The following is a 15,460-nucleotide window of genomic DNA, read 5'->3' as shown; positions in this document are numbered from 1 at the left end:
CCTACTGACATACATACCTACATGCATGCATGAGGCAGCTAAGTGGTACAGTATATAGGGCACCAAATCTGGAGTCCAGAAGACTCATTTTCCTGAGTTCAAATTTGGCCTCAGACACTTACTAGCCATGTGATGCTGGGCAAATCACTTGATCCCATTTGCCTCAGTATATTTATCTATAAAGTGAGCCTGAGAAGGAAATGGCAAGCCATTTTAGTATCCTTGTCAAGAAAACCCCAAATATGGTCATGAAAAGAAATGTGGTCAATTGCTGAATTTTAAATGTAATAATTAATTAGAAACTGGGGCAATATAGACAAATATATTGCTATTTTTTACTGGATAAATTGAATTTATTTGATTATGTCTTGGGGCAGGGGAGAGAATTGTGAAAGGACAGATTTCAAAACTGTATTCATTTAGCTGAAAGTTGGAAATGATGGGTCTTTGAGAGTAAATGTAATTGAACAGAAGACCAGATTGAAGGCAGAGAATAAGAGAAGTCAGCCAATCAATTGACTAGTTTGATGAGATAGCATGATCAACATCTGGATTATTAGTCAAGAACAGTGTGGATATCAAATCGGATTAACAATGGAAGCATCTACAAAGACACAATATACATCATCTTTGAAGGAAAGATCATGAGATAGAGTGTACTGAAGTTTACAGTTCCATAGCCATGAGTACAGGGTTTTTCCTTACTCATGTTCCTCCTTGACAGCCTTGTGAAAGTACATGGTTTTCTATTCCCAACAAATAATAAATGTATTGTGGTGTGACCCAGATTTATGTGTGAATTGTGATTCATTTATTATTAGTATTTATTATGTGAAGACTTTGTATTATTATTATTATTAATTATTATATAATTAATTAATTATTGATAAGTAAGAAATTATTTTTAAGATCTGAAAGCTTCATTATTGTGAGTACTTTTTTTAGGTTTTTGCAAGGCAAATGGAGTTAAGTGGCTTGCCCAAGGCCACACAGCTAGGTAATTATTAAGTGTCTGAGGCCGGATTTGAACTCAGGTACTCCTGACTCCAGGACCAGTGCTCTATCTACTGCACCACCTAGCCACCCTAGTGAGTACTTATTTTTGTAAAATAAATATACTGGTGGTAGCTTAAATACTAGAGAGCTTCATTTCCTCTCAAAAAAATTATCTTTATAGTCCCTTGATAGAAAGTAAGTATAACTGCTTAGTTATGGTTCTTCTCTGGGAACCTGGTTCTACCAGTGAACCACTCCAGAGAGAATGTTGGCATTCACATAACCAAGTGAGAATTGTGAGGAATTACCACTTGGGGTGGTTGGTCATTCATCTAAGTACCCATTATACATATGTAGAGAGAAAGTATTATAGGATTTTTAAAAATATTCAAGGAAGATCTAAATATTTTTTAAGAATCACAGCATTAGACAAAATCTTTTCAGAAAGTAAATATTTCTAATGTCTTTTAAATCAATTATATTTTAAAAAATCTGAACAGCAGTAGTATATATTAAAAGAAGAAATAAAATTTAAACTGAGTTAATTGCTGCTGTCCTAAAAAACAGATCAAATTTGATTCCACTGTTTTCAGAGAAAAATTCACTATTTATTTAATATATGTATAGCATGCCTTAGAGACAGCGTGGTTTATGAAAAATATCCTGAATATGTAATCTAGGGGACCTAAGTTCAAATTCCAGATTGATGTCTTCTTGGCTAATTCACATTACATAATTCATCCAATCTTTTTAGTCTTCAGTTTCCTCTCTTTTAATCTGAGGATATTGATCTTAGAAATGTCAAATATTCCTAACTGTGAGTTGAACCAGATTAAAATGTAATTGGGAAATATTTAACACAACAAATTAAAAATACAATGAAATATAGATAACTGTATATTTTTAAAAAGAGTCAATATGAAGCCCCACAAGGATCATTATGTAGGAGTTTGTGAACCCTGTTTTATTTTGAGTTTGACACCACTGCCCTAGATAGCATTCAATTAGAGTTGTTCCATTCTAGTTCTAAAGGTAGGACACTGTGATTTTATGAAACAAAAAGGATCTGGTTAAATAATAAATGTTCTATTTGAGAGAAAAGAGAATTATATTAACATTATTTATAATGATTACTTCATTGATTTTTTGAGAGAAATTGCTTAACTAAGTTTCATATTGAATGTAAAGATTGGTATCCAACATCTATATTAAAAAAAAATTAAAAGATCTATAAGTATTATGATCCCATGGAAAGAAGACAATCCAGGTGTCAAGATCTCTGAATTCTAATCCTGCCTTTCATATTAACTAGCTATGTGATCTTGTTTTTTTTTCTTTGCTTTGTTTTATTTTAAACCAATTTTCTCTTCTGTTTAATGGAGATACTATAGCCTGACCTACTTGCTTCATATGATCTCACATAGAACTAAAATGAGATAATAGATATGAAAGTATGCTGAAAAGTGAATTCTTAACTGAATGCTTCCTTTCAAGATCCAGAAAAGGAAAAGAAAAATATACCTAAAATTCCTGAAGTTCATTTATTTCTAAAAGCAACTGCTCTAAATGTTATCTAGAGTTCTTTAGTGTATTCCAATAACTGTAAATAAGTGGACACACCATTTAAATGCTAGCACAGTTTATATTTAAGATAAATCTCATGTTGGAAAGACTAACTGTTTTAATGAATTCATTTTTCAGATGATCAAGCTCCAGTGAAGCTGTGTCTTGGCAAAGGTCAAAAAGGTAATAAGTGTCAACTACAGAATTGGAAACTGCATGAGAGTCAGTATTCTTTCCACTATACAATGCATCCTCAGTAATTAAATGATTTTAATTTGCTATTTCATCTTATATGACCTGGTTTTATGTCCAAATGGGTTTTTTTTTAATACAAAAGTACAGACAGCAACTGAATGTTGCTATTTCATATGGGACAGCTAGGTGGTACAGTGGATAGGATGTCAGACCTGGACATTCAGGAAGACCTGAATTCAAATTCACCCTCAGAACTTATGTCTTAAGTATCACTGGGCAAGACACTTAACCCTATTTGACTCAGTTTTCTCATCTGTAAAATGAGTTGGAGAAAAAAAATGACAAACCACTCCCAAAGGAGATTATGAAGAGTCAGACATGATTGAAAAATGACTAAAAAGCAAATTTTATATAGGTCTCAGTATAAACTATCACAGAAATAGGATTTCATGTAGGAATATTTAAAAATATCATATCAAATTTGATTTCAAACTCTGATGCAAACCCTTTATCGTTTTGAGTGTATGCCACACTAATCTATATCCCATTTCATTGGGTCACTACTTCCAATCTTTTGTTACATGTAAGTTGAATGCCCATGATCCTTGATGCCTGAATCCTCTTGTAAACAACCTTTCTCTAAGATCCATTCCAGTCTGGTTTGACCTTCCCCTAAACAATGTTATGGATTCCCTTTCAGATCTTGGTTCAATTCTCAACCATCTCACTCTATCTTTGATTTTTTTTTAACCAGCATTCCTTTTGACTTCTTTTAAGTGAAACTTAGACCTTCTTTGAGCATTTTGACCATTCACCCAAGACCACTTATTCCACTCATATGGTTCAAAGGACCAGGAGGTAATGCTAGGAGAACATAAATTTGCTGTCTCCCTGTCTTTTCCAGACTATTTCCCTACTTCTAAACCATATCATCTTTTCCCTTCTGAATTAAATCTCTTTTTACAACCCTATCCCTCTTGTATATTATCATCTAGCTTCTAGGTCATCCTCCTATCTTTTTCTGACTTTAACGTCTAGCTCACATCTTATTTTTATCCTCTGACATCACAGACTGGAACTTTAGCACTCATATGACACAAACCTATAAAGTTCCTTTTCTATATTGCTTTGGTTGTACATTGATGAGGAGACAATTTATAATCTTTTTGAAATTTTTGATCTTTTGAACTCATCCACTCCTCCCACTCCCAAGATCTTAAAATATAAAATCACATTATCTGATCACAACTTACTGCTTTTAATCCCTTTTATTATGTCACTAACACCAAGCCTATCTCTACCCCATTCCCAAAGTAATAACCACCACCATCCCAACCTGCAGTATATTTATTCTATGTATATTTATTCTAACAGTACATTTCCCTAACTCTACCATTTTGAATACAATATTTCATTGACAACTAACCTAGAATTCAGGATGCCACAATTTGGGACCTTTAGACATTTTATGTCAGCTAATCTATAAACTTGGTTAACTTCCTGCCTATTTCTCAACTTCTAATACCCTTGCTCCCTGGATGCTGACTATCAAATGATAAAATTGCAAAGTTACTACTACAAATTCATATAACTTAACCAACTAGACATTGTTTATTGATCATTTTGATCTTCTCTTTATGTCTCCCTCTCTCATTCTGCAGAGAAACTGCAGAATCAAAGTTTGAATCAAAGTTCTCCTTAATGACACTTGTCTGGACAAATCATTTCACTAGCCTGGGCTTCCATTTCTTCAGATCATCCTCCACCTGCCATTGTTGACCAACAAGAGTGGGAGAACTTACCACTACCACTCATTGCCTATCCTCTGGCATTCTGGAAGAAAAGGAAGATCTCAATATCTTCTTTCCTTATTAGAGACCACTAATTCTAATCCTGCCTTTCATGTTAACTAGCCAACACACACACACACACACACACACACAACACCACCCAGGAGTGACTAAGTACTATACATGGAATAATATTCCTTGAAGACTATGAATTAATTTATTCTTCATTCATGACTACCCTTAAGGCCAATAATCTTTTCTTTCATCTCTATCACCAATCTCTTATGAACAAGTTATATTCACTTGCTACCTCCTGTTCTCTTTTCTCTCTTTCCTTCAACTCAATCTTCCCCCACCTATGTTCCTACCAACCCTGACCACCCCTTCCATTTTGTTCTCTGTAATATCGATTCCAACTGTAACAATGACCCAACTCTACTTCATCCTGGATCTCTTTCTCTCATAGACCTTTCATCTACTAACCCTCACTTAGACCTGGCTCCTGCCTAATGACACAGCATCCCTGGCCATTTTTTCCAATAATGTGCCTTCTTTCAAACACCCAGACACACTGGTCCTGGTGTCAGAATACTCCTTGTTCCCCATTCCCACTTATAAATTCATTTTATACCCTCATTACTATCAATTGTCTCCTTTTTCTTGACCAATATTTTCCACCCAATTAATATCATGGTCTTGTTGTGAAGGGACCTTCTTAGTTCACTCTTGCTCTTATCTCAAGGAATTTAGCACTTGGCTCACTGTTGCCCTATCCTTCAAAAATCCTATCCTTATTTGAAAGGATGCCAATGTCCACATTGTTGATCATGCAGTTATCCTATTCTAGTTCCTTGGTCTTCTCAGATTCCACGTACTATTGCTCCAATGCATTTCAATCCTATATAGGGATGTTCACACCCTAGATTTAATAGTTACTCATAAGCATTCCACTTCTTTAATTAAAAGTCTAATATTCCTCTATCTAATCATACCTTCCAATTATTTTTATCTATCCTTATATTTTTCTCCTTTTAAAATCATTCTTTATTCTCATTGAGACTTCCACTATTTTCACCCTTCAGTACTTTCTCAGGACATTGCTGCAGTTCTCTCTTAATTTTCTTCTCTTTGCACATAATAGTTAGACAATTCAATTCTATGTTGCCTTCTGCTCTATAATCTCTCATCTCCTGCCAAATCTCATCTCTAGATTGCTCTTACCATCTGCTCCCTGCATTCCTATTCACGTGCTGGTGAGTGAAGTCAGAGAAAGTGATGCAAATTTTCTGCTTGGGGTATTATAATTTTGACAGCTTAAATTCATGATATTTAATCTCAAATGGGCTTTCATTATGACAAGAAATTTTTTTTTTATTCCTCATTAATTAAGTCCTTCTCTGAGTCCCTACAAATCCAAGTTCTTTTCCTCTCTCTCTCTTTGAGGTTCCCATAATTGCCTCTTTTTCTCTCACTCAACTAAGAAAATCAATTCTTATTTTTATGAAAAATTGTGTCTTTAAAAAAGACATTCTCTTTTACCTTTCATTTTATTTCAAAAACCTTTGATATACCTCACTATTGCTTCTTTTCCCTCAGGCAATAACAATTGGGGCAACCCTTCTATAAATGTGCTTGATTCTATCCTCTCCTGTCTTCTCAAGTAATTTGTGACCTCAATCATTCTCATCCCTCTAACCTCCTCTTTTATAAAAACAAAAATAGCTTTCACTAGACTATAGCATCTCCTCAAGGTATTACCTTTCCCAGTCAAAAAGATTGCTATATTCACTGATTCCTCTTCTCTTCCCAATATATCAAAATTAGTTCTCTCTTCCCTAAGCTTCAATTCCACTTAACTGATTGTCATTAAATATTTCAATGTTGATTTCCCTCAAACTCAGCATCTCAAATTCAAATGCAACATCTGAAACTCAACATGTCCAAAACTGTACTCTTTATCTTTTTCCAAACCCTCTACCCTTTTAAAATTTCTTAATTTCCATCTCCAAACTCAGTATCTCAAAATCAATAAGGGATTAACTGAAGCCAATATCTCAAACTCAACATCTCAAATTCAACATATTCAAAACTGAACTCTTTATGTTTTGCCAAACTGTCTACCCTTTTGAAATTTCTCGGTTTCTATCAAGTTACCACCATTTCCCATACCACCTGGGCTGTAACCTATCTTTCCTTCAGTCAATATATATTTCCAAATATATATTGACACATACTTCAATTCTACCTCCACAACATTTCTCATATAACTTACATACTCTCTCACTCACATAACCATCAATCTGATTCAAGTAATAATCATCTCTTCTTTATATTATTACAATATTCTCATAATTGGCCTTCCTCTCTCAAATCTCATCATGTTATTCCAGTCCATTCTACACACTTCTACCAAAATGATCTTCCTCATTGGATCTTCCCCTATTCAATAGACTCCATTGACTTATTTCTTATTTCTGTTTGGTTCTTAAAGCCTTAAATAACCCAGTTTCAATCTATCTTTCTAGTTTTATTGTACTTGTTCCCCTTCTTTAACATTGTGATTCATCTCCCTATTATAGCACACACACACACACACACACACACACACACACACACACACAAGCACATACATGACTTTTACCTCTCATCTCTTTACCTTTGCACAAGACATCTGCCATGACTATAATGTGTTCTTCTCCACCTCATAAGTCCAGTTCTTCTTATAAGATGCATCTCAAGCACAAACTTCCATATGAAGTTTTTTCTAACTCCTGCAACTGTGATTAACTCTCTCCATTTGAAATTCCTTGGATTTAACAATTGTATATATATTTAATATACTATATATATATATATGTATATATAGCATATATATTTAATTCATGCACGCATTTTTCTTCTCCTCTTCCTCTTTCTCTCATTACTCATTTTTTGACTTCAGATTCTTTTTTCTCACCATTTATAGTGGCTAATCTTTAGTATTTTGTTATTAATTCTTCCTTTACATTAGGACAGTGAAGTGGTACAGTGGATAGTGTGCTTAAACCTACAGTCAGGAAGACTCAGTTTCCTGAGTCCAAATCTGGCCTCAGACACTTCTTAGCTGGGTGGTCCTGGGCAAGACAATAATCCTTGTTTCCCTCAGTTTCCTCATCTATCAGCAGAAGGAAATGGCAAATCACTTCAGTGTCTTTGTCAAGAAAATGCCAAAAGGCTCACAAAGAATTGGACATGACTGAAACAATTGAACACCAGGACTCCCATTATATTATCACCCTTTTTCTCTACCCTCTTCCATCTTTCCCTTAGCAAACTCTATCACTATCATGACTTTACCTATTACTGTGATAAAGAAGACTCCCCAATCAATGATTGCTCCATGAATTTTTATGCATAATAAAATTGATAAAACTCACTTTTGGGTAAAATTCACTTCCAATATGGAAAAAATAACTATTTATACTTGACAAACTATTATCCTGAAAATATTAAATGTGTTCAGAAAAATCTAATTTATTAATTGCTTGAGTAAAACCTTTTGGCAAAAAAAATCAAATCTGAAAAAAAAATCTAGACAAAATATTTTTTCAGAGATTCTATGCCTAGTTTTGTGATCTAATCCAGAAAAATGATATATTAAAAATTCAAGTTGAAGTTGATGAGTTAACTGAAGATATAATTACATGAAAGTTCTTGATTTTCATCTTGTAGGTCATAGTTCTCACTGAATGATTAGGTTATCAATCAGATATTCTATCTTGCTCTGATCATGGCTAAAACAGGCCAGAAAAATTCTCCTCAGGTAACTTAACTTACTGGGGCCAGCCATGGTATCAGCATAATGAAGGCTAACTGAGTGTCACTGCAAATGAAACCATTGGATTAAAATGAAAAAGGGAAGCAGCAGGCAGAAGCATTTACAAATTACATCACACCATTTTTTTTGTGGTGACATCTATAGAGAAATATATGTATTGGCACTCTTACATATATCTCTGCATACATGGGATGAAGTGTTGACAGGTATCAAAGCAGACATGAGTAAACAGACATGTAAAAGCTTCACTTTGAACAAAACCAACTGATTTTAAAATCACCAGTACAGATGACAAGAAAAGAAAAAAAGTCTTTATTTTATACCTTTCTCGTTCTGGTGAATGCAAACTAGTATCTGGTCTCAAGCAGTTGGTACTAGCACTCCTAGCCCTGTCAAGGGAGGGCTGTAGTTCACTAGTGCCAGTGCATTGCATCCAATGGTAGAAGAGAAAGAAAAAAGAAAACAAAGAAAAGAATACCATGTTAGATAGTAAATCATAAAATAATGTTCTCTTCATATAAGATGTAGAATCATCATGATTCAATTAATAAAGATGTAAAAGAGCTGACTGGATGACAGTGCAAAAGTTTGTTTAGAAAACAAAACTAAACAAAGATTATGCTTTACTTTTGCATAATTGTTTTAAAAAAAAGTTTCTCAGACTGAAAATGAGAATAAACGATACCTCCTCATGGAAAATTCGCAACAGGAAGCACTTAGACAAAATGTCTATGACTTCATTACTAATAAACAATGCCACACCAAAACAAAATGAAGGACATCAGAGGAGAAATCATTTAACAATTGAATTAGAACTATTTTGGTCTGTCAAATCACATTGGACTAGACTTGGAAGAAGACACTTCCACTTCTTCTTATTTAACCAATATTTCATCAGGAAATCTCAATTCTTGAGCATTAAGGCAATCATCAAGAAGAGAAATGTCCTGTCTAACCATTGATTGAATCTTAGCACATGCAGGCATAGCTGAGCTTCATAAATTAAGAATATTTAAAGGGAATAAAATAAAATTCAATCCTGAAGTCAGGAACAAAACATGAAACAAACATCAAATAAATGACAGAAAAGAAAAGAGGCAACTGGGATTTGGATACTTAGATTTTAGTTACAGAATGATTCTAGTCAGTGCCAGCTGCCTATCTTTTTTAGTGTAATTCTGGTTTAACTTGTTATATGTTTATTTTATGGATATGATTTTAGGAGAATTTTAATGGATTATACTTTAATCTTATTAGAATTTAAACTTCCTTCTTTAGAAGGCTTGAGTGAAAGAATGGAACCACTGGGATGTCTCTTACCTGTGATTATTCCAATGAGTGCCATTCTCTATTAAAGGCATCTTGCATGGTAAAGTTTTATAGTGCCTAACAGAATGTCTGGAATGGGGTAACACATAAACACGTAGGAAACAGAAAGATACATGTGAAGAAATTTTTACTAGAATTTTAAGAAATAATATTCATATTTTAATAGAATTGTTAGGCTATTCACACAAATTTTTTATAATACTCTTTCTTCTTTTCCTTCCCAACCCCATCCCTCAGGTTCTGATGAGTCAACCTAAAGGAATTTGAATTTTAGAATTACATAATCATTGTGCTAAGACCTTAAAATTAGTTTATAGTAAAGGTTTAATTGCATAATTTACTCCTTTGAATTATTAAAGATATACTTATCAATCAGACTAATATATAAATTATTTTGTATTGTTAATATTTAATGTCCTTTTAAACATTATTTTTATAGTATTAATACATTATGAAAGTAAATTGCTCATTAATGAAAGTGATATTTAAAATATTCAGATTTTTTTATGTGTTTAATTATTTCTTCTTGCCAAGTTGGTGTCATTAAAACTTAAAAGTAATGTTCAAAAGTGAGGAAATTACGTAATTATTGGGAAGGTGGGTCAGGTTGATGTGAGAAATGGACAAGGGGATAAGATTAAAGAGGAAAGGGAAAGTTATATGTGAAAGCCAAGTTAAATAAAATATAGGCACATGGCCATTAAATACATATGTGTGTATATATATATATATATGTGTGTGTGTGTGTGTGTGTGTGTGTGTATTTACATATTGATTATAGATAGATTTACACAAAGTATGTATTCATATATATGTTATAGATTCTGAATATATACTTTTATTAAGTGTGTGGGAAGAGTTTGTTTATACATACACACACATATATATGTATATTATACATATATATGTATATATACACATGCACATATACCTCAATAGTCTTGTTTCCTCACAGTTTCAGCAATGTATATAGAGGGAGAGAGAGAGAGTTCTTGAAGATTTGGGACTAATATGAGGATTTTTGTGTTGATGGGATACTTTACTAACACCGAAAAAAATTAAAATGTGAATAAAGGGAAAATTGAATGTTGGATATGGTTTCCATCCTCTCCCTTTTTCTTGCTATATTTAATTTTTGGCCACACAGGTTTCACTACAATATCTTTTATAGCAGTCATAGTGGTAAGGACATGACAATCTGATTCTCCATAGGCATATACATATTCCCTGTTAGAATAATAAACATCAATAATTAAAATAACATTTATCAGAAGAGGGCTGTCATGATAACATGAAATTCCTAGACAAAGTTTTGGGGTGTTTTTTCCACTATACATTAAATCTTGAGTTGTTTTTATTTTTTGTTATTGATAGAATAAATTTAGCTAGAATTTTTTTATTTAGGATGAAGTTAAAAGTAAAAAGTTTAAAATTTAAAATGAAGTTTCTGTTGACTAAGTCAAGAGATCACTGGATTTTGTAATAATTTATTGTCAGTAAGACCAATAATGTCTAATTCTGGAACATTCAATTTTTACATCTCTATAGTCTCCCAATAAACTTTTGGGGATCTTTATTTTATGGAAATTTGTGGGCAGATTAGCATCATTTGTTGTATGGCTATCAACCAAGAATTAAGAACTAGCTCCTAAACTTTTATTTAGGGGTGCATATTATTTTCTTTCTCTTTATCTCAGTTTCTTCATCTTTCAAAACAGGGGCACAAGTGAAGGTGTTTAATTGTGGAACTATGGAACTTCAAAGCTTGAAGAGGCATCAGAGATGATATCACTTTACCCTTCATTTTCCAGATGAAGAAACTAAAGCCCAGAGTTCAAATGGCTTCTCTATCAATTCAAGGGAAAAGGAGAAACATAATGAAAAGGACAGGTTTATTAAAAACAAATAAAACAAAAACAGAAAGATAGTCTTAAATTAAACTCGAACGCCAAGCAGCATAAAAGATGATCATAAAGACAGAACCATATTGCCATGCATTGGATACCATTTCTCCAGTGACTAGAGAGGCAATATATCTCACAAAATTATTTAGTATGTTTTACTGCAGATGTGATAACAGTTACATAGGGGCTTTAGAGTCTCTGGTTTTTCATTACATGGAAACCAAAACACTCTTCCTAAGTGAATGGGAATATATTTGGAGCATTTCCCCCCAAGATGAAAGAGTTTGGAAATATTATTTGTCTGCAGTAATAATAATCAAGGTGATCAAGGGAGAGGTAAGATATAAAGAATCTAATCACAAAGAGCCATGGTTACCAAATCCCTGTATTTACCTGGTCGTATGTAGGCACTCTGCACTTCGTCCTCGTTTTGCTCTGGGCAGCATAAGAAGCTCACTGCACAGACAGGATGGAGGATGAATGAAACACACACAATGTGGCATTAAATGACATGGGGGGTATGCCAATGATATGTCAATGGAAACATAAAAAAGGAGGGGAAGAAACCAGATAGTCTGCACTGGTATATTTGTTTGTGATCATTAAATTAAAAAAAAATAATGACAATATTTAAAAATTTAAAACATGAATTACAAATTCAATATTCTATGTCCTATCAGCTTGTTACTTAACTTTACACCTTTAAAATATTGTTTCCAAGGTGGAAAAACCATGAACATTCACTAAGGATTCTGGTTTTACCTGTAATAATTTATGTGAATTACTACTTTGTGCAGCATTTATAAATTTGGTCTTTGCAATAAAAAAGGAACAATGGATCCTCGGGTGTCTATTGATTCAGAACAGACTAGTTTTCTTTTCGTTTTTAACCATATCACTGTGAACTCAAAAGCATCACTACATTTCTTAACAATTAGCAAAAGTTTATTCTAGTGAATAAAAATATTTTATACTATCAACAAAAATATATTCCATTGAATTTTTTGGTTAATATGTCAATTGCCATCTATATTGACTTGATGCTTATGCAGACCAAGTGACTTACATAATTGTGAAAAATAACTTTTAATTCTTTGCTATCAAAATATACAATACATACTTGTATGTTGCACAAAATAAAAAATCAGAATCTTAAAGAGTTCACTAATATATAGTCCATATATAAGGGTATTGTGACTTGGTTTTTGCATAATGGCATATATTGATTATATTGTTTAGATATTTTTTAAATATCAGTAAATAAAAACATGAAATATATTTTAACCTGGAAATGGAATTCCAATGATATTTATTCTCTACTTAAAGATAATTTTGAACAAGGTCTGTAGGGTCAAATACAACTCATTATATTGCCAAATATCTGACCTGTGACTTTTTTTCTAATTAAAACTTTGAACAGGATATATGCATATATATATATATATATATATATATATATATAATATGTATTTACTCAAGTAAAGTAAGAAATTCAATTGGAAAAACTGGGCAGAAACAGCAGTATCTCATGGTTATCAAATTCTAATCTCATGAAGAAAGATATTTCTCTCTAAAAAGCATTACTTAATTTTAAAAGATATTTTCATTGATCAGCTATTAGGATCTCATAAAAACACAACAAAAACAATTACACCAAACTGCCTCTAACAGAAATTTACTCAACACACAAGGATTTGATTCAGAGTTATATGGCAATACAGACCACACTGAAGAAAATTATTATACTTCTTTCTTCACTTGACTGAAAATTTAGTTATAAATCCTATAACTGTGTTAATTATGCCTGGGTAGACCTATGAGTATATGCTTCCATCTTATTTCTCACATCCATTTTGGATTTGGAATTTTTGCTTTTTCTTATCTGTTTTCTACTATAAACTTAGAGGAATACTACTGACAGTAAAAAAGTAAGGATTAACCAATGTTAAATAAATTAAATTTCTTCTCATATGAATAATCTCTTACTTTAAATGAAGCAAGAGAGAGGAAAGTTAGAAATGAAGGATAATAAAAATTATAATTAATCACTTCAGGTTCATGGACTCCAATTCAATTAGCTGTAAAAACTGTAATCAGGAGGGACCATATACTTAAACCATTGGGCATATGAATATTATTTATGGTTATATATTCTAAATACTGGTGGATACATTTAATTCCCTTCTCTCCAAAAAAATGGTTTAGTACCACCTCACTGTATTGATTTTCCCTGGATTTCTGATAACATGGCCAAGAAGGAGTTTTAGAATTTACCCAGTTATCATAGGGAAATGGTGAGAATCTGAAGTATCCCCAACTCAAACACAATGAATAGAAGTCATAAGCCTCATTACATAGTTTCTCAAAGAAACATGGCTCATTATTTTGGTTACTTCATAACGTACTGACTTCAAAGACATGGACTTGTTTCTCTCAAGAATTTGGCAAGGGGCAGCTAGGAGGACCTGAGTTCAAATGTGACCTCAGACATGTAACACTTAACCAGCAGAGTGACCTTAGGAAAGTCACTTAACCCCATTGCCTTGAGAAAAAAAACAGAGAGAATTTGACAAGAAGGTTAAAAAAAACATATGGGGAATAATGAGAAATTTTCCTTCTCATAGGGTTCCCTTTCACATTATTACAAAAGTTTAGAACTTCTTTCTTCTTCCAAAAAAAAAAGCAAAACCCACCTTCTAATGTAAGAAGAATATTTAAACATATGAATAACACAACTAAAATTGGTTTCTTAACAATATTGTTAATTCACCACAGCTGATTTTATTTTGAATTGGAATTAAGCCATCATATGGGGGGGAGAAGTACAATAAATTGGAATATGTACTTGTTGTGTAAATGTTATTAACAATTTGCCTCTATAGAATTTACCACAAATTACCATTGTAGGTGAGAGAGAGATGAAGTTCTTGCTTCCAAAGGAAAGAAAACGGTCATTTTAAGATTGTCACAATTCAAAAATCTCAATATAAAATAATTATGCAACTTTAATTTCTGACATTAGGGATGGAAATATTTTGTCTTCTAATAATCACTTTATTACAAAATCAGGTGATCAAAAAGAACAAAATGTTGGATATTGCAGACAAATTTCTTTCTATATTATTCATGTAAAACAAAAAACCTATATATTTAATATTTTTAAGCACAAGAAATTAGAATTTTTAGGGAGAAAGTAAATATTTTTTCTTGTTACCAACATTATTTTTAATAGAATATATATTGTAAATCCTAAAAATTCATTTTTTAGAATCCTTGATGGTTGAAAATATTAAGTGGCATATCTCTAACAAAATTTTTTTGTTGTTTCCTAGTGTTTTAAGATAGGCAATATTTTCACTCCCAAATGTTTAAAGAATTTAGACTTTTTGGGGTATGGACCATAAAAGATAAATAAAATACCTTTCTTGTTCTGATAAATACTGACTATCCATATCTCTGGATCGGAGATCAGCTGGACTTCGGGAGGCATCATGGTGTCTGGTTGGAGAACGTGACCTTCTCACTTGATGAATTTCATCTAAACTCCTAAGAAATGTATAAAACACTCATATTTGTTACAATTATTGTTTTCTACCACTGCTTCATTTCTTTATATTTGAATGTTTAGATTTTCTAAACAGAGAACAAACCAAGTACATAAGAATGGCATGTGGGCTGATGAGCCTGTGGGCTAACAATATTATTAAGTCTGCATAGATGTATGGCCTACTATGCACAGCAAAATGAAATGGCCCTTGATCTGAACTGATTATTTTCCTGAGATAGATACAACATAAGGAAGCTATAAACTATATTGGAAAGGACCCTTGGCTTGCATCTTATCTTAGTTATATATTTCCGAGGAC

At 32.6% G+C, this 15,460-nt stretch overlaps 1 protein-coding gene across 1 annotated transcript in view; it reads right to left on the bottom strand.

The window, feature by feature from the left end:
- Positions 1 to 15,460, bottom strand: part of RIMS1 (regulating synaptic membrane exocytosis 1) — a 658,456-nt gene that overhangs the window by 190,630 nt on the left and 452,366 nt on the right. Inside the window, exons 16-18 of the mRNA XM_074237321.1 lie at positions 15,015 to 15,140; positions 11,988 to 12,050; positions 8,685 to 8,774 (exon numbers count right to left, since the gene is read on the bottom strand). Coding sequence (XP_074093422.1) covers positions 8,685 to 8,774; positions 11,988 to 12,050; positions 15,015 to 15,140 — 279 coding nt within the window. The remainder of the gene's footprint in view (positions 1 to 8,684; positions 8,775 to 11,987; positions 12,051 to 15,014; positions 15,141 to 15,460) is intronic.

The sequence above is a fragment of the Macrotis lagotis genome, chromosome 5, assembly GCF_037893015.1.
Source record: "Macrotis lagotis isolate mMagLag1 chromosome 5, bilby.v1.9.chrom.fasta, whole genome shotgun sequence".
NCBI lineage: Eukaryota > Metazoa > Chordata > Mammalia > Peramelemorphia > Peramelidae > Macrotis > Macrotis lagotis.
This window is presented reverse-complemented; position numbering and strand designations above follow the sequence as displayed.